Raw genomic sequence first — 18,374 nt, 5'->3', positions numbered from 1 at the left:
GACTGATAATACACAAGAGTGTCCTATATGAAATTGTGTGTTAATATTCATTGAATTGATGGGGGAAATTCATTTATTTTTTATTATCTGTTTATAAACTAGGTTTTTCTAAAAATAAGAGTCCAGTACTGGATGAACCATTTTCAGTGTGTAGGGTCAGTCCAAACTCCTCCAAAACCTCGTTGCTTACAAACTGTTTCCTAGTCATTCCCGCAATGATTTTCTGATTATCCTGGTTCCCCTCGCACAAATTACGAATAGCAAAAATTGCCCATTGCATTATAACTGAAATTTTCGTTAAGGTGCAACCCACTGTAATTGATTGTTACGTCATCAAAAAAGGATACAGGGATTGTTTGCGTCCACGTTGCAACAGTCCAGCAACACTGGAATAAGTTCAGCCTCCCTAACCTACAAAATTAAAACAGAGAAATAATTCTAGAGAGTAGACATTTTAGTGCTTACCAAATCCTGCATCACTCTATTCTTCCAACACAAATTACCAATCAGTTTGATTAAATGTGCCTTAAACCCAAATACTGGGTTGGTGCGCAGGTTTTCAGGGTTTTGTAGGTCCGCCATTTTTTGGACTGGTTTGAACGCGCTGTCACTGGTCTGCCCTAATCTGTGGGCGTTGATCAGCAACACCCCAGCGTTGATCAGTAGGTTTTTGTTACCGGAAAGGTGGGTTAAACATTTCTCTTGGCTGGACAAGTGAGCTAAAATCTCTAGAGTTAACGCTACTTCCTCAATAACTGAATTGGTGCAGGCTGAAACTTGAAAAACCACATTTCCGCTTGCGATAAAACGATTGGCCAGACAGTTGAGGCATTCGGCAGGGACGTTTTCTTCAATCAGTAAAAAATGCAAAATGTCAAGCTTGTAACTACTTGGCAACGTGGCGTACTGCAACCAAACGAATTGACGTTGAACCATTCTACCCATCAACATGTCCAAATACTCATTGGGACTGGTGGAGTAGTTTTTTAGAATATAATTTAAAACCACCAGGCTGTCAGTAATATCCAAATTATACAACAAGGCGCTAACTTCATAACAGTATTTTGACAGATTGATGTAGTGACCAATGACAATGTCACTCTGTATTTTAGCCCTTCTAGTCTGTTTGTGCTTATAATTACTGCCACTCAGCAAGTTAAGCAGCACTTGAATAGCAATTTTAACAAACAACGCCTCATTCAATTGCAACTCCTCAGCCTTTACAATCAACCTATCAAGCACTGGAACTATGTTTGACATTGTCATGTTTAACGCAGCCGTATCGTCGGTGGCGCACCATCTCAACGCCCTTAATACTTCTACAGTAAGTGCTTCAATTTCTTCATCAAGGAAATCCAGCGCAACCAAACAATAATCAAGACAGTGTTGCAGTTTTATTGTCAGGCATTCTGTAATTTCGATTCTTTTAACAAGTTAGAATTGATGAATAAGGGTTGTTCAAATATAATTTTGTGAGGTAACTGTTAGATGAAACTTTTTGTGCAGTACAATGTTATATTTAAACAACCCTGGTAAAAACTTACTTGTGGCAGTGGGGCAAAAATTGATTTTTTAATTGGTCAATGGTTTCCTGTGGTTTGGAATCGGGTACAAGTGGTCCTAAGGAAACGGCGCCTATTCCACCCTTTAGTTTTAACGATAAGAGTTCTACTGGGTGCTGCGAGCCTTCTTCCATTATTTTACAATGCAAAACAACAGTTTTAAATCAAAAACAGGAAAACATTTCAAATTGAGGTTAGGTTGTAAAACTTTTCTTCTTCTTCTTTTACATGTCAAATAAATTAGGTTATGTTATTAAATTTATGAATATCAATAATAAAACATAAATTTTTGTAATTAATACACAATTTTCAAGTAATGACGTGGTTCCGTTGGTGGCATCGTTACGTTAGACTGGTCACCAAACCAAAAGCACCGCACGAAGCTGAAAAATGGTACAAAAAACTCTCGCTTTTGTACATGTTTTTCGCTTGGAACGCAGCCGGACTGGTGATTTACAAAATGATCAATGAAACTAAAACCAGAACTTTAACAGACGAAGAGAAAACTGGCTTATCAAAAGGTAGGTTTCTCTCCAATCATCCACAATGATTTACTAGTGTCCTTTCAGGCCAACAATTGGCTTTAGAGATGGGAAAAACAAACGCCAAAATCATCTCCCTGACTAATTTTAATGTGGAAGTAAAAGACCCCGTTATACGTTAAATTTTAGTATATTTTGTTTAATAAACTGTAGTTTAATAGTCATGACTCATCTCCTCATACATATCCAGTAGATCCCTTTGCAGTGATTGTCCTGTGGGACTTCTTGGAACTAAAGGCCTAGAATTCATTCTGAATCTACAGTTAAAAGTGTAAGTCATCACAAAATTGCCTGTATGATCTCTGACGCGCGTCCTTTTATAGACTGTCTGCTGCTATAAGTAGAACTTGTTTGGATCTGTAAATCTATCAAAACAGACTAGTAACAAACCCTACACAAAGTGTGATACAATACCTGGCTGTTAAAATGTAGAATAAGGCAGGCAAGGGGACTAAAAGTAGCACTAAACTGTGCAACAATGGATCTGTCAGTTGTGTCAATGAAATAATCCCATAAGCATGTAAACACCAATGTGCCATAACAATTACCATGTTTCTGGGTTGGGTGATTGTTGAACGTAGCAGTGCTAACATGTTTTGTTCCATTCTCACTGCAAAATGTGCTGCACATGATATTACTGAGATTATAACAATAAGGTATGGAAATGAGTAGTCTAAAATTGCGATGTTATTATAGTAATTAAATCACTAAATAAAGAGAGAGTTTTACAGATTAATCCACCTATAATAGCATGAATCAGTATTAAAATAGGGATAAAATACATTGCAGCATAAATAGCTTGTTTGCCTTGTCTGGGTAAAAACCTCCTGCATATCCAAGGCCTTACCAATAACATTGTACTCAAAGCCAGAATATAAAACAAGAAAACCAGAGAATACCTACAAAAAAACACTGCCAACCTCTTAATAAAACATAACAAAACACTTACAGTGGATAAACAGCTTCTTGGGTACAATAAATCTTTTTATCATAATTTGGCCTGGGATTGTGCAACAAAGTGTACCAGTCCCACAAAGACTGACTGTGGCAACAATAGATTTCAAATAATCCAACAGGTTGTACACACAAAACTGCCAGCACACATGATATTAGCACCTCAAAGAACGCGGCCACATGTAAACACAACACATTTTTGCTAAAACTACAAATTGAGTTGACCAAAAGTGTGGGGTGGGTTTTTCTTGGACCGGACATTACCTACGTTTGATTGACACCATATCAATGAAAAACCAGTGCAGCACCAAAACGGTGAGCACAATAAACCCCAAATAAAGCCAGTCGTAGAATTGGGGGCTGTCTAAGCAGGGCTCGCAAATGTGGGTGCTTTCGTTACGTCGAAAACCTCGAACACAGGGCCCGCAACTCGATAATGTACCATTGTCGAGGATTGTTTGACCGCAGTATAGCCCAGGACAAACCATTTTGTGGTGTTTTTAGATCAGTTTTTGAAATATAAACAAAAAAGTATGGTTAAGTTATATGTCATATGATTCAGTTTGTAGATGGCGCTGGTTTAAATGTGGGGAATCTGACAGTTGATCACAAGAAGCCAATACAATTTCCTAATACTATAGTCACATGACTAGCACTAAATTGATACCATTTAATAAATAATTAATTAGATATTTTTTATTTACACTTTACACTGTTATATTTTAATTTCTAGCAGTAAAATAAAACTTTGAACTATATGTTGGTGATACAGGTTTGGCACTCAATCTTTCAGTAAATGATTTGTTTTGATCCTCCAGCTTATTCTCAATCACTTTATCATAAAATTTGGACAGTTTCACTGCATTAGAAGTACCCGCTCCCAAGTATCTAGCCTGACGACAGTCCAGTAAAATTTCTTCTGCATTATACCTGGCACTAAAACTGTTGTTCCTCAATCTTCCAGATCTTTTCTCGTCCAACTGATCAATTTTAGTCCCCACCACTAAAATAGGTATTGTGGTGTTTGTTCCCATTAAATTCTCTGCATCGATCACGTCCTCTTGGGCTGACGTGACGCTGGTCCCACAAAAACTGCTGTCATTCTGTAAAACCTCCCCCAGCCACTTGTGCAGGTTTTCCTCGCTTTTTGTGTTAGTCAGGTCGTGCACTAAAATCACACCGTGAGCGGGTTTATAAAAAACTTGTCGGGCATTTTTGTGGTTTTTGCTGCCGCCCACGTCCCAAAACTCTATGAAGAAGGTGGTTTGGTCTTTGGTGCTCTCTTTGTATTCGTGCAGTTTCACTTCCACCGCACATCCCACGGTCCAACTAGGTGACTTGATTGGTTCGTTATGGGCGGCCAGGTGGACTAAGGACGTTTTGCCCACCCCTGAATCTCCCAAAACCATTATACGAACCCTTTCAATTGATGTCATGTTGAGAAACAAAAACAAAACTAGCTTCTTGTAGAAAAATTAGGTTAGGTTTTTTTGTGACTTCTTGCACATTCCTAGTTGTCATTTATGTCTTACTTGTCAAATTGTCACCTTTCAAACTTTGCTAGAAGGGATTTTTATTGATATTGTGATAATTTATTGAATTGTGGTGTATTTTATCCAGTTAATATTACGAGTGTTTCAAGTGTTTCTTTGCTTTGTAGTGCAATTTTGTGTGATTAAAAATTGACTTGGAGTGATTATTTATAGGTAAAGTTTACACGCGTTGTGATTGGCTATCGTTGCGACAACGTCATTTTGGATTGGACGTTATGAAGGCAACTCTCCATTTGATTTTTCTCGATTATCGCTTAAATTCCGTTTAGTTGTTGAGAATTACTGTTTTCCGGGGTGATTTAAGTGTACGGTAATTTTTTGGGGACTCCAGTAACGCCAACAGGTAGAAAATAATCGAGCTGAAGTGGGAAAATAAGGTTGACAATCGATTTTGACTAGCTTCGTATCCATCCCCACCATTATCTGCCCAAGGCACTTCGGCTTACGGCATCGGTGTCATTCGGTGTGCAAAAATTAACAGTAAAAAAATAGTTTTTGATAGTAATTTTTGGTTTTTGAACGGCGCAAATTGGCAATTATCGACATTTGAAGGGTGTGTGATGCGTATCGACGACCGGAAACCGGATAGGTGCATCGAAACTGTGCATTTTACGAGGATTTAACCAGCTGATGGCGGGTGGACTTGCCAAACGAGCCAAGTGATACCGATTGTGTTCGGCCTTCGATGAAGGTGTGAGTGCTAGTTTTCTCAATTTCCACAAGGGCCAAGCACGCCAAAACCTTATTTTCATATTTTGGTCTTAAACGCGAGTAGTAATCGAGTGCGGAAAGGGCGTGCACCTCAATTGATACACACACACTCGCACGAATCATTCATCAAAAAAACTGTTAAAATTTCCGAATGGTTCGCGTGGTAATTTAATGCCCGATTTGTTGGCGTTGAGATGCCGTTCGGAACCCCCGCGTAAATCGTTTATCGTAAGTGATTCTGGTCGTTGTCGTTCCCGTTTTGAAGAATGTCTTCCACGGCGTTTGTCGACCGGATCGATCCGTTCGCCAAAAGGTCCCTGAAGAAGAAGAACAAAAAGACCCAGGGCAGTTCTCGGTACAGGAGTTCGCAGGACGTCGAGCTTCAACCTTTGCCCCTCTTGAAAGGTTGGTGTTCTTATTAGTATTTTGTTGTTTATTTAGGCCCCAAAAAATCATCATCTGTCAAAGTCCCTCCTTGATTTTAGATGTTTTACACCAGGTCAGAAGCTTTTAAAACAACCACATTTCAAATGATATAATTTATTTTCAATTGGGTATTGATTTTTATAACCTCTTAATTGCATATTGTGTACATTTCCCCACTTGACTACTGTGTTTGCTATAATGTGTACATTTGGCAATATATACAAAGTGTCCCAAAAAATATGTCAAAAGTAAGACCTGTCAGGTTAGGTTTTTGTGTGTGACGTTATTTGACAGTGATGGTCAGCCATTGTTATTGTTTGCAAAGGCAACTGGGATCAACTGTCAAATGACGCCATGCAGCGACAGAGCGCCATCTGGCCTCAGAGTGTTGACCGAAGTATGGTAAAAGCCAGATAAAATCACCGTGACGTCATGATAAATATTTTTTCTTGCAGACGCGGAAGCAGCAGAACAAGAAGAACTGTTTATTAGAAAATTACGACAATGTTGCGTGCCCTTCAATTTTATGGACCCAATCACCGACCTAAAGGGCAAAGAAGTGAAACGGTGCACCCTTAACGAATTGGTGGATCACATAACGGTGGGCCGGGGCGTGCTCACCGAAGCTGTCTATCCCGAAATCATTAAAATGGTAATTAATGTTTAACAACAAGTTGAATTTCACAGTTTCATTCATTATTCCGTGAGTTTTGGCAGTTTGCATCATTGTCCCGGAATGTGAGAACACCAGCCAAAATATACAGAGTGAAAAAAAAATTTCAATTAAATCAATCTCACTATACAGTGAGGAAACCAATTCACCAGGATTCCCCTGTAGCTATTTATAGTTTTTCGTTTATTCCCGTTCCACAAGTTTATTTGACAGGTTGATTTTTATTTTTAGAGGAATATTTATTAATACAACCACTGGTTTTTCTATTAAGTCGAAAAAATCAGGACCGTATCTTAACTAGTTTTAGAGATATACATTATTCAAGTGTTTTTAAAGACACTCCCCATATTTGTGCCCTCTTTGTATGAAATCCTCCTAGTCTACACAGCAAAAATCAGGACCGTACCTTGACTAGTTTTGGAGATATTGTTTTTTTTTTTTAAGTGTTTTTAACTTCAAGGTTTACAGTCACTAACCCTCATTTTGCCCGGTACGGTCCTGGTAAGTATCCGATTTCATATGTAATGGAAGAATTGTCAATTTGGCAACACTGTAGAAATGTGCAATCCTAATAACCAAAAGAAAAATGAATAAAAACAATACTCCTTTGTTTTAGTAGAGTACTTTATAGAGGTAATGTGACGTCACAATGACGTAATTTTACAGTTGTTTCAAATATAAATATTGTTAAGTGGTGGGTCATCGTAACGTCACACGGATTATCGAAACTATGGAGTGACTCTTAACCTAATTTTTGCAAAAACGATTGCAGATATCATCAAACTTGTTTCGCACTCTGCCTCCGAGTGAAAATCCCGATTTTGACCCTGAAGAGGACGATCCCACATTAGAGGCGAGCTGGCCCCACCTTCAACTAGTTTACGAGTTTTTTTTACGGTAATTTTTTAGTTTTTTTTTTACGGTTTATATTGGCGGGTACTTGATGTGGTACCTTGTATGATTCAGGTTCCTGGAGAGTTCGGACTTTCAGCCGACCATCGGTAAACGCGTCATCGATCAGAAGTTTGTGTTGCAGCTGTTGGAACTGTTCGATTCGGAGGACCCGCGCGAACGTGATTTTCTGAAAACGGTCCTGCACCGTATTTATGGCAAATTTCTGGGGCTTCGCGCGTTTATACGTAAACAAATCAATCACATTTTTCTCAGGTAAGCGTTTACAATGAGTCGTATTTAACACTCTGACAATGACATTCGTCGGCCATATTGGAATTGTTTTGGATATAGGTGGCACTGGAATTGCATTCTTCTTCTTTTTTCTGTCAAACTGTCATAAATAAATCAATTTTGTCTTTAGGTTTATTTACGAAACTGAACAATTCAATGGAGTGAGTGAACTGTTGGAAATTTTGGGATCCATTATTAACGGATTTGCCCTACCGCTTAAACAGGAACACAAACAGTTCCTGATCAAGGTGGGCTAGTGTGTTTTATAACCTCAAACTTGGTCATTTAGACATTTTTTGGTTTGTTCAGGTGCTCATCCCGTTACACAAGGTCAAATGTTTGGGCTTGTATCATGCGCAGCTCGCCTATTGCGTCGTGCAGTTTTTGGAAAAGGATGCCACCCTGACTGAACCAGTGGTCAAGGGACTGCTCAGATATTGGCCGAAAACCGCTAGCCAAAAAGAGGTAAACTGTTTTTGTGTTAAAACTAATTTTATCAAATAATACGGGTGTTTTCAGGTGATGTTTTTGGGTGAAATGGAGGAGGTGTTGGACGTGATCGAAGCTCCGCAATTTGTTCGCATCCAAGAACCGCTATTCAAACAAATCGCCAAGTGCGTTTCAAGTCCACAGTTCCAGGTAATTAGCACATCTCTAGTGTATTATTATCGTATCGCACATTCCTAGTTTAACAACACAGAAGAAGTGTGGTTATGGTGACCGATTAATGACAGTTGTCAAGAGTTTTTCCAGAAGGGGCACTAAAATTTGTGTTTTTCAAAGGTAGCAGAGCGGGCTTTGTATTTCTGGAACAACGAGTACATCTTGTCGATGATCGAGGAGAACAATCACGTGATCATCCCGATCATGTTCTCCCCCCTGTATCGCGTGTCCAAAGAGCACTGGAACCAAACGATCGTGGCGCTCGTTTACAACGTGCTCAAAACCTTAATGGAGATGAACTCGAAACTGTTCGACGACCTCACGGTCAACTACAAGAACGAGAAACAAAAGTAACCGTTTTTCCTGGTTTTTTGACTTGGGTTTGTATTTTACTTTTTGAAGGGAGAAAAAGCGCGAAAAGGAACGGGAAGAGATCTGGAAGCGGCTCGCCGAGTTCGAGCAGAATTACTACAAGAATCAGCCAAACAGCACAGCCAGTTCGAATAATCCCAGTCAGACGGGGGGCGGTGGGGCCACGTCCATCACCAATCCGCCCAAAAAGTGATAACGTTGCGCGCGTCACCATAGTCTGTGAGTGTTATTTGGGTGAGTGTCATTTGTTTAGTGTGGCAACACTGTACATTCTAATTGGTTTACACGTCACTCCAACGTTCTATCAGATCTCTAGGACGTTCTTAAATTTTTGTTAGTAAGTAAGTTGCTTTGGGAGCTTCTGGAACGTTTTCGAAGGTTCTAGAATGTCCTGACAAGTTTTACAAAGACCTGGAAGGTTTTCAAACTTTGCAGATGGTTTTAGCTGTTTTTGAAGGTGCTAGAAGCCTTTAGATTGACTATTGAATATTCTAGAACGTTTTAGAGCTCTAGAAAACTTTCTGCAGAGATCTGGAAGGTTTTAGAACGTCACAGAAGGCTCTAAGATGTTCTAGAAAATCCTCACGTGATCAGAAACGTTTTGGCAAGTTCTAGAATCTTTTGTACATATCTGAGAGGTTTGGAACGTTGCTAAAGGTTCTAGACTGTTGCAGAAAGTGCTAAAAGTGTTTTAGAACACTTTAGAATGTTCTAAAATGTCTCAGAGGGCTGTACAACGTTGTAAGTTGTTTTAGAACGCTCTGTAAATTTCTAGAAGCAGTTAGGATGTTCTAGAACGTTTTAGAGCTGTAGAAAACTTTCTGCAGAGATCTGGAAGGTTTTAGAACGTCACAGAAGGCTCTACGATGTTCTAGAAAACTCTCACGTGATCAGAGGGCTCCAAAACGTTTTGGCAAGTTCTAGAAACTTTTGTTCATATCTGACAGGTTTTAGAACGTTGCAGAAGGTGCTAAAAGTGTTTTGCAATACTTTCGAATGTTCCAAAAAGGTCTCAGAGGGCTGGACTACGTTCTGGCAAGTTTTAGAAGCATCTACAAAAATCTGGAAGGTTTTAAACCGCTCTGTAAGGTTCTAGAAGCAGTTAGGATGTTCTAGAACGTTTTAAAGCTCTAGAAAACTTTCTGCAGAGATCTGGAAGGTTTTAGAAGGTCACAGAATGCTCTAAGATGCTTCAGAAAATCCTCACGTGATCAGAGGGCTCCAAAACGTTTTGGCAAGTTCTAGAAACTTTTGTTCATATCTGACAGGTTTTAGAACGTTGCAGAAGGTGCTAAAAGTGTTTTGCAATACTTTCGAATGTTCCAAAAGGTCTCAGAGGGCTGGAAAACGTTCTGGCAAGTTTTAGAAGCATCTACAAACATCTGGAAGGTTTCAAAATGTTGCAAGTTGTTTTAAAACGCTCTGTAAGGTTCTAGAACGTGTTAGAGCTCTAGAAAAAATTCTACAGACATCTGGAAGGTTTTAGAACGTCACAGAAGGCTTTAACATCTTTTAGAAAACTCTCATGTGATCAGATGGCTTCAAAACGTTTTGGAAAATTCTAGAAACTTTTGGACAGGTCTGAAAGGTTTTAGAAAGGCTCTATACTATTTAGGGTGTTCTTTAATGTTTGAAAAGGTTCTAAAAATATCTGTAAGTTTTTGGAACGTTCCAAAAGGCCATTGAACTTTGTAGGTTATTTAGAAGTCTCCGAAAAGTACTAGAAGCGTCCAAACAATGTTGTAAACGTTTTTGAGGCTTCAAAAATGTTCTGGCAAGTTCTAGAAGCTTGTACACAAATTCCGAAGGTTTTGGAACGTTGCAAAAAGCTTTAGAACGTTCTAGTTGATTTTCGAACCCTCTCGAATGTTTTAGGCCGTTCTGTAATGCTTGAGAAGCGTTTTCAAATATCTGTAACCGTTCGGAACGTTGTAGAATGTTCTAAACACTCTGGAAGATGCTAGAAGCATCTAGAAGGCTCTCGAATGTTCTGTAACGCTTCAGAAAAGTAGTAATAACTTCTATAGAGATCTTAAAAATAGATAACTCAAGAGTATTTTAAAAATTTCCAAAAAAATTCTTTAAAATACCAAAAAGTGTCAGAAATCCCTGAATCTGAGTTTGGGGTTTAATATCACTTCCATTAAATATTACCTTGTCATTGACAAACACTATGGTTACTACCATCTGCACCATTGTGCGTTTGGCACAGTGGTGCAGGCGGTCCTTTTTCTAGAAACGTTGCCAAATTGCCACGTAACATCGTTTCGTTTGTGTAGAACGTACGAAGGCGCGTTGGGCCTCTTAACTACGTCATCGCTCACTCTAGACTCTCTACTCTTCTTCAACCGCTGGACGCTGTCAAAGTGAATTTAAAAAAAGAGAAAAGACATTTTTAGTGCGCACCCTAGAAAACCTAATAATTAGATAAAATAACCGATTCGGACTGCATACCGTGCCGTACCTAAATATAATATCTAACTCTTAATGATTTTTGATTTAATTTGTTGTTGTATAAAAAAAAATGAATATTAAATAATTATAAAAGCGTAGCGATTAGTCTATTTTAATGTCATTGGTTTACAAAACCGTGGTTTGATTGGTTCATTTTGAGTTTTTTAAACTTGAAATGAGCCAATCTGTGTTTGCCGTTATTGTAATTTTTGTTTTGCTGACTTTGAGTTAATTTTTTCGATATTATCCATGTTTTTTTTATTGTGGATGAAAAATGTACAAAAGATGTACTTTTACCTAAGAGTAGATGTAAAAAATTGACTTATGCGCTTTAGGAATCATTTACACATACGTACGATGTATATAACGTTGGCATATTCGACTAGTTGGCTTATGCCAAACGAAACAACACTTTCACCTTTCAGTTTTGTTGTTTATTTCAAGACTTTCCCCTACGCTAATATGTGAACTAGGGCTATAATAATAATAATTAAAAAGAAAAAAAAATTCACAAGAGAAACGCAAAACAACTGTATTTGCCCTCGAAATTACGTCATGTAACATAATATACTTCATAACACTATTATGAAACTTGTAGATATATACGTATGTAATATGGAAGATATATTGTTAAAAAAAAGTCCTGTTTTCTTAAGTAGTTTAATAAAAGAAAACTATATTATAGTAGAGTGGAGGATTTTCAAATTAAGTGTCACTTAGAATGGTATAATCTAGTCTGGACACGTTTGACTTATTAAGTTTACTTCTGTTAGTGAAAAAACTCCGCTCTATGCTCGAACTGTGTTTTTTTTTAACTTTAAAGAGGCAAACCAGACAATTTGTATAAGAGCCTCGTTATTTGAGGATTTATGCAGTAAGTCAATGGATACGTGCATACAGTGCGTAAATAAATATTCTCAATTTTAAAAATTTCACTCCTGTTTTATTTTATATGGTAATAGGTTGGGCGTTCGAGCATCCACTGTGACGTCACAACTTAACTAGTAATGGCAACTCCGCACCTAAAGGTAGGGGGATGACATTGTCAGTTTGTTTGACATTTAATTTGTTATTGTTTACAACTTGCAACAGTTTTTATTTAAATACAATGAAAACTGAAGAGTTTAATGGCAAAAAAGATAATTGTTTAGGGTGTAAAATTACGGCAATAACAGGTCTGATTGGTTTTGGTGGTTACGTTGTTTACACTGCCAGAAAGTATCCCAAAAACCAGAAAATGTTTGCCACCACTATTGGAGCTGGTAATACCTCATTTTACTGTTAATTCACATTATTTGTGAAACTTTTGCAGGTGCCGTATGTTTAGGTATAGGAGAAGTGTTTGACAAGAGCCCTTTCAGACCCCCCAGTACATTAAAATGAATAAAACTAACAATATTATACACTAAAGTGTTTATTTGCCAACTTGACCAATCTTAGTGTCAGTTTTTGGATTGGCTGTCACATTTTGCACCCCAACAATCAGTTCATTAGCCTTGGTTTGCAGATCTCTAAGGTCATGAATGTAGAGCATGCGTAGCACTTTGGCAGCCTGATTCAACACTGGATCATTCAAATCAAAACCCAAATCAGAGTCTTGAAATGGGAAAGGAGTGCCCTGTGTAATGAGTTTGTTCAAAAAAGTCAACTTGACATAACAATTTACCTCTAAAATCACTTTGGTAGGATCCTCCACACATTCAGGAGCTAATCTAGTGCAAATCACCTTTCTCACTGCTTGTAAAGTCACTAAAGAATTTGGATACGGTGTTATGTTGAGTACTTTAGCCAGTTGATTAATTCTATCTGTGAATTCCTGGCTTCTAACTAAAAACTCATTTAAATTAATTGTAAAAGTACAAACCCCCTCAAACCTACAGTCAAGTTTATCCAAAGGATTTTCAGCTACCACTTTAGGCACATTGGATGTTATGATGTTTTCTACTGCATGTTTGATGTAAACATTTTCTGCAAACCACAAATAATGTGAATAACTGCTCACAAAACACAAAAAGGTCTTAACTGTTTTTAGCAGTTTCCAAGTGCACAGCTCTCCCTAACAACCAATGGATTTCCTCCAATTGGGTTTCCAACACTGGACAACCCAATAGATCTTTGTACTGGTCAAAGTATTTGCCCCATTCGTTGGACGTTTGGTTTTTTAGGCCGTTTAAAACGTGCTGGCTGGCGCTCTTAAGCCGGTTCGTTTCCAACCAAACCACCACTTCACGAAACGTTTTCTCCTCTACAAATATACGGAAACCAGTTAATTTCCATTAAATTTGCTAGTTAGCGGTTACCTGATAAGTTAATAGACTGGGCGTTTGGGTATTCTAAGGCTGTTAATAAACGTTTGGACATTTTTCTGGACTATAATAATAACAATAACAAATTAAATGTCAAACTAATTGACATTGACAAAGTCTTCCCAGAGGTGCGGGTTTGCAAATTCTAGTTGGCGTGTGGCGATCTGATGTGACGTCACAGTGGATGCTCAGACTTCTAACGTATTTTGCCATATAAATTACATACAATTAAAATTATATTATTAAGTTTGTTTTTATTTGTTAAATTAATGTCCACAATTATTTTAGTACAAAATAAAATTCTCTGAGAAGCGATAGTTGTTTTTATTAGTTGGTTTTTTAAATACCCTTTATTAACCATATTGTCAAGAATACTAAAATGAAATGATAACGAAAATATATCTCGTGCTACTGATACAAAATTCATCTTTTGCAGAAAGTATAGAAAATCGAGCATATGATTGTGACAGCAAAAACGCGATGAGGTAAATTTTAGCTACTCCTAAGAATTTGCATTGGACAATCAGACAGTGTTGCCAAACTTCTAAATAAAACACATCCAACAGTTTATTAATTTATATTGGAAAAAAAGCAAAGATTTTACAGACAAAATATTCATTTAGTATACTAGAGATATATTGCGATAACATAACCTAAAATATGTATCACTTTTCGTAAGGACCTAGCACAGTGATTGGTCAACATTTTTGACCAATCAGCGTGAACTTGGCATTATAGGAACGAGTTTCTGCCTCTCAGATCACAGTCTAGGATTGGCCGGATTGGTACGAAACTTTTCCATTTCCACCATCAGGGCCGCCCTGAAAATGACGTACGGTTTTGACTAAACGTCAAATTGTACAGCGGCACTCACCTGTAAGTTTCGTATCTCATAACGATATTTTGCAACTCTTGCTTGTACAGTCTGGTCAGCATTGCGTTGTAACACTCCAAGTCGGACAGTCTGAACATGTTCCATCTCAGTTTGTGGTCGATTTCGGTGCTTGCTGTCAAATTTTTTTTATGACAGATGACAGAGCACAGTATTGGACTTACATTTAAAATAGACGTTTAACCAGTGCGGTATTTCCTGCATTAAATACGGATTGGCTGGTACTAGAACACTGTGATGGGGATAGTTGGTGGGTCGCACTGACAAGTACCGTTGGTACGCTTGCGGTGCCACGCTACCATAATTGTAGCAGGGAACTAGACAAGGATGTTCATATTGGGCTTGACGTGTTATGTTGCTGAAACGAAAGAGAAAGAAGATATTTCACTCTGCCGGACAAAATGGCGACTTACTTGACGTAGTAGCCGCCATAAATGGGGCTCTGGATACACTGCCAACCGGTGGGCAGCCCTTCGCGTTCTAAGGGATGCGACCAGTGCGTGGTTTTAGTGTTGTGATCGATGTAGTACTTGCGGCCCCTTAAAGTGCAGTCAACCGACCATCCAGGCGGCAGAGGCAGTTCTTCTGACGGATCTGCAATTTTGACAGTTGACAGACGGAACAATGACAGTCAGAGCCCAAACCTGTAGCATTCTCGTTTCGTCCTAAACTGTGCCTCATGTGCGTCACCTGATTGACGTATTGATTTCTCTGGAACCTGTCCACTTGAGTGTTACTGTAAATTGGAGTTGCTTGTTCCTGGCTGCTCCTAAAATTCACAATTTGCTACTAAATTACAAGGGTGCGTGGGTAAAAATCACCTGGGGACACTACCATCCCTGGTATTCTGGTAAATTGGCGAATTTGCCCGATTGTACGTATTTTTGTACAAATTGTCCGGTTCGGTGGTTAGTGGATAAATTTGATCGATTTCCACATAGTTGGCGTTGTTCTACCAAAACAAAACAATGTCAACCACCCTAAATGGACCTGAAAACTAACCTTACCGCATTGTCAATGTAATTCGGTTGGGTTTGATTGACGTAAATGTGATGAGTATTTAAATTATTTCCAAAACTGTTTTGAGGCACTGTGTGAGTGTCTGGTACCAAACCAACTGACAAATTGGCAAAACTGTTTAAAAAAAATACCTTTTAAAGCCTTTTTCACCTTAAGCAGTTAATATTAATTACCGCGTGGCTAAATCTGGTACTGAAGGACTTGGAGTGTACTTCCCTTCGTGGGCCCCAAGACCAACATCACTGATTGTGGTTTTCTGGTTGCCAAACTTCTGTACGGTTTGTACAGCGTTGCTTTGGGTGTTTGCTGAACTTTGTGGTGGTAGAGACGACCTACTTTGGTTTGAGCTGCGCCTTTTCGGCTCTGTCGTCCATACGTTAATAACTTTAACCAGAACAGTTATTAAGTTAATTGTTACAAGCTATTTTACTTACTTGGCATTTCCGGGGGGGTGTCCTTTTTCACGTAACGTCCCACTACACCCTCTTTCATCCCCCTTAAATCCTTGTTTTTGCGCGAAAGCATTTTTGACACCCCTAAAACTTGAACTGAACCACAAATCACTGGGTACAACTTTTTGCAGTTTACACGCAATTTCTTCAAAGCATTTTTGTATTATTAATTGTTTATTAACCGGAGAATAGTTAAAATTAGTTATTGTTTACATTGTTCAGAATCTATTTTTGTGCCATCTGTGCTTAGCCGCCATTTTTGATTTGTTTTGACTGACAGACAGATGACAGTTTGCCTCTGGCGGATTTAAACGCGTCATGATTCAAAAGTCACGTGACATTCGCGTAATTTTGTAACCATGATGCCATGTGACTTTAAGACCATAACACTTTCCTTTTTATGTTTTTTATTAGTTAAATTGCTAAATAGTACTAAAAATTTATTAAAAATTGTAGTCTACATAAGTACCCCTAAAAATCTTTCAGAAGCATCTGAAAGTATATTTAACTTTACAACAATGTATGTACGCATTCACCAATTGTCAAGAGACGTTTTCTTATTTTTTTGTGTTCTCGGTTAGTAATTGCTGGGTGTTGGGGTTGGTATTAAGGATGCAGAAAGACAAGGAGAGAGAAATAAAAATCAAATACAGGTAAATCGCTGATTTATTTTATTTTTTCAAAAAATCTTGACGAATGGTGAATGTAAAATGTTGATTTCCAGTACTGCTTTTTTAACTAATCGCAAACCCGCTGTACAGGTCAGACTGACACAACGTCACTTAAAACTGTTGTTCTGACAACGGTTTGATCGATACGAAACTTAGAAACAAAATGGAAAGTTTAGCAAAACCTCAGCTAATTTGCCACAACGAAACCGCTTTGGATTATGCGATTCACGACGTCAAATGGGTACCGTGCTCCGCTAAATTCGTATCGGTGGGCGGTAAATCAAATGGGGCTGGTATAGTGGAGATCTACTCGTTGTCAGGTGATGGAGTGAAGAAAATTGACGAATTTTGCAAAAAGGACCATTTTAAATGTTGCACTTTTGACGCGTCTAGTCTAAAGGACCGCCATTTGGCCACTGGCGATTTTTCAGGCCGATTGCAAGTTTGGTAAGTTTTATTAAATTGCAACTCTTTCTGGGTTAAAGTAGTGGTGGTTTTGTAGGGATTTGGAGGACACCATAATGCCAGTATACAAAAGTACCACGCACGCTGCAGTTATTAATTCCATAGATGGCGTTGCGGGTCGTAGCGCCAATTATGGGGCTCCTGAAATTGTGACCGGATCTAGGGACGGTTGTGTGATGGTGTGGGATGTGAGGCAAAAGGATCTGCCAGTGGCTCGGTTTACACCGTTGGACGGACAATCTGGTCGGGATTGTTGGTGCGTCGCTTTCGGCCACTCCTACAACAACGAGGAGCGTGTAGTGGCCGCCGGTTACGATAACGGCGATTTGAAGTTGTTTGATTTGAAAACAATGTCAGTGAGATGGTCTAAATGTCTTAAAAATGGAGTAAGTCTGTCAAAATAACCAAAGCCCGCTTGACTATAAAATATTAAAAACATACAGGTAGTAAGCTTGCAATTTGACAGACGTGACATTCCAATGAACAAACTGGTTGTGACCACTTTGGAATCGAAATTCTTTTGTTTTGACCTGCGCACCCATCATCCCAAAAAAGGTTACGCCCATTTGGTTGAAACGGCGCACGCCTCCACCATATGGCAGGTCAAGCATTTGCCTCAAAATCGGGAAATTTTCATGACGACAGGGGGCAGTGGATCGTTGTGCCTTTGGAAATAGTATTTTACCCCAAAGTATGCTTGTTACGGTGATTTTAGTAAAAATGTGGTTTTCCAGTAATTACCCCCTGAAACGAGTGGAAAACGATTCGGACGGGGTGCCCTACGGGGTGGCGGGGGAGGTGCAACAGTTGCAAAATTGCGTCCTGTCCGAGCAGCCAATCACGGCGTTCGATTGGTGCGCAGACAAGTTGGGTCTGGCAGTCAGTTCGGCTTACGATCAAACTTTACGAATTTTAATCACTACCAAGTTGAATTTGTATTAATAAAATGTGTTTTATAAATTTAACAGTGAGTATAGTTAGTTACCAATCAAGTACAAGGCGCATTCACCACGTGTCAAGATTCGTACACTGATTGCTAGAGTCCGGATTAAAAAGCAAAATAAATTTCAAGATAACATGTTTTCCATAATTTTCAAGGAAAACAAGCTCGAGCGGGGTATTTAGTGAGATTATTTTTAGAGATGTCACCAAAAAGTCTCTGTTTTTTTGTTTGAACTACTTGAGGAGCATTTGAAAAGTTTTTGGACAGTTTGAAGGTTCTGGAATGCTTTAGAAACATTTGGAAATTCTTAGAAGGTTCCAGAATTTTTTGCGAGCTTCTAGATGGTTTTGGAACTGCGTATTCTTGAAACGAGGGAAGGGAATCATTAAGAAGAGAGGTCTGTAGAATGTGACAGGAACCCGCCATTGTAAGCTTCTTCTGTCACATTCTATCAACACTTTTCTTGAGTATTCCGTTCCCTGCTTCCAAGAATAGGCTCCCTGATTACTAGGATAACTTTCTATTGTTTT

The 18,374-nt window shown here is 38.7% G+C and overlaps 7 protein-coding genes and 1 pseudogene across 12 annotated transcripts; 3 read left to right on the top strand and 5 right to left on the bottom strand.

Moving 5' to 3' along the window:
• Positions 1 to 55: 55 nt before the first annotated feature.
• LOC145737658 (uncharacterized) lies at positions 56 to 1,763 on the bottom strand. The gene is made up of 4 exons (XM_081992439.1): positions 1,545 to 1,763; positions 466 to 1,423; positions 348 to 411; positions 56 to 285 (listed from the first exon to the last, which is right to left on the bottom strand). The coding sequence occupies exons 1-4, from the start codon at positions 1,694 to 1,696 to the stop codon at positions 92 to 94; spliced, it is 1,368 nt and encodes a 455-aa protein (XP_081848565.1). The 5' UTR covers positions 1,697 to 1,763; the 3' UTR covers positions 56 to 91.
• Positions 1,183 to 2,268, top strand: LOC145737670 (uncharacterized). The gene is made up of 3 exons (XM_081992460.1): positions 1,183 to 1,324; positions 1,877 to 2,083; positions 2,132 to 2,268. The coding sequence occupies exons 2-3, from the start codon at positions 1,879 to 1,881 to the stop codon at positions 2,224 to 2,226; spliced, it is 300 nt and encodes a 99-aa protein (XP_081848586.1). The 5' UTR covers positions 1,183 to 1,324; positions 1,877 to 1,878; the 3' UTR covers positions 2,227 to 2,268.
• Positions 2,216 to 3,581, bottom strand: LOC145737662 (JNK1/MAPK8-associated membrane protein-like). The gene is made up of 5 exons (XM_081992445.1): positions 3,323 to 3,581; positions 3,054 to 3,266; positions 2,834 to 3,003; positions 2,519 to 2,777; positions 2,216 to 2,469 (listed from the first exon to the last, which is right to left on the bottom strand). Exons 1-5 carry the CDS (start codon positions 3,544 to 3,546, stop codon positions 2,439 to 2,441), a joined length of 897 nt encoding a protein of 298 aa, XP_081848571.1. The 5' UTR covers positions 3,547 to 3,581; the 3' UTR covers positions 2,216 to 2,438.
• A 146-nt stretch (positions 3,582 to 3,727) lies between these two features.
• LOC145737665 (rab-like protein 3 pseudogene) lies at positions 3,728 to 4,628 on the bottom strand (annotated as a pseudogene).
• Positions 4,629 to 4,816: 188 nt separating this feature from the next.
• On the top strand, positions 4,817 to 12,030 carry LOC145737656 (serine/threonine-protein phosphatase 2A 56 kDa regulatory subunit epsilon isoform-like). Of its 6 annotated transcripts, none has more exons than XM_081992435.1 (10): positions 4,817 to 5,727; positions 6,204 to 6,400; positions 7,194 to 7,318; positions 7,388 to 7,588; positions 7,737 to 7,854; positions 7,916 to 8,071; positions 8,126 to 8,245; positions 8,390 to 8,619; positions 8,672 to 8,860; positions 10,921 to 12,030. In XM_081992435.1, exons 1-9 carry the CDS (start codon positions 5,589 to 5,591, stop codon positions 8,832 to 8,834), a joined length of 1,449 nt encoding a protein of 482 aa, XP_081848561.1. In that variant the 5' UTR covers positions 4,817 to 5,588; the 3' UTR covers positions 8,835 to 8,860; positions 10,921 to 12,030. The 6 variants fall into 6 exon arrangements, with proteins under 6 accessions (XP_081848561.1, XP_081848564.1, XP_081848562.1 ...); XM_081992438.1 differs by having other exon boundaries at positions 10,878 to 12,030; XM_081992436.1 differs by having other exon boundaries at positions 10,854 to 12,030.
• A 463-nt stretch (positions 12,031 to 12,493) lies between these two features.
• On the bottom strand, positions 12,494 to 13,522 carry LOC145737664 (tRNA-splicing ligase complex subunit RTRAF-like). The gene is made up of 5 exons (XM_081992449.1): positions 13,396 to 13,522; positions 13,119 to 13,340; positions 12,974 to 13,063; positions 12,762 to 12,922; positions 12,494 to 12,713 (listed from the first exon to the last, which is right to left on the bottom strand). The coding sequence occupies exons 1-5, from the start codon at positions 13,454 to 13,456 to the stop codon at positions 12,510 to 12,512; spliced, it is 738 nt and encodes a 245-aa protein (XP_081848575.1). The 5' UTR covers positions 13,457 to 13,522; the 3' UTR covers positions 12,494 to 12,509.
• A 440-nt stretch (positions 13,523 to 13,962) lies between these two features.
• On the bottom strand, positions 13,963 to 15,988 carry LOC145737659 (uncharacterized). The gene is made up of 9 exons (XM_081992440.1): positions 15,748 to 15,988; positions 15,487 to 15,697; positions 15,301 to 15,427; positions 15,115 to 15,245; positions 14,938 to 15,062; positions 14,707 to 14,887; positions 14,458 to 14,651; positions 14,276 to 14,408; positions 13,963 to 14,222 (listed from the first exon to the last, which is right to left on the bottom strand). The coding sequence occupies exons 1-9, from the start codon at positions 15,836 to 15,838 to the stop codon at positions 14,162 to 14,164; spliced, it is 1,254 nt and encodes a 417-aa protein (XP_081848566.1). The 5' UTR covers positions 15,839 to 15,988; the 3' UTR covers positions 13,963 to 14,161.
• Positions 15,989 to 16,105: 117 nt separating this feature from the next.
• Positions 16,106 to 17,866, top strand: LOC145737661 (dynein axonemal assembly factor 10-like). Its single transcript, XM_081992444.1, has 5 exons — positions 16,106 to 16,418; positions 16,527 to 16,883; positions 16,939 to 17,287; positions 17,345 to 17,577; positions 17,636 to 17,866. The coding sequence occupies exons 2-5, from the start codon at positions 16,600 to 16,602 to the stop codon at positions 17,841 to 17,843; spliced, it is 1,074 nt and encodes a 357-aa protein (XP_081848570.1). The 5' UTR covers positions 16,106 to 16,418; positions 16,527 to 16,599; the 3' UTR covers positions 17,844 to 17,866.
• The last annotated feature ends 508 nt before the right edge of the window (positions 17,867 to 18,374 follow it).

This window comes from Ips typographus, linkage group LG14 (genome assembly GCF_016097725.1).
Source record: "Ips typographus isolate SLU linkage group LG14, UJ_Ityp_2.0, whole genome shotgun sequence".
NCBI lineage: Eukaryota > Metazoa > Arthropoda > Insecta > Coleoptera > Curculionidae > Ips > Ips typographus.
Note: the sequence above shows the minus strand (reverse complement) of the source record. Positions and strands in the feature narration are given on the sequence as shown.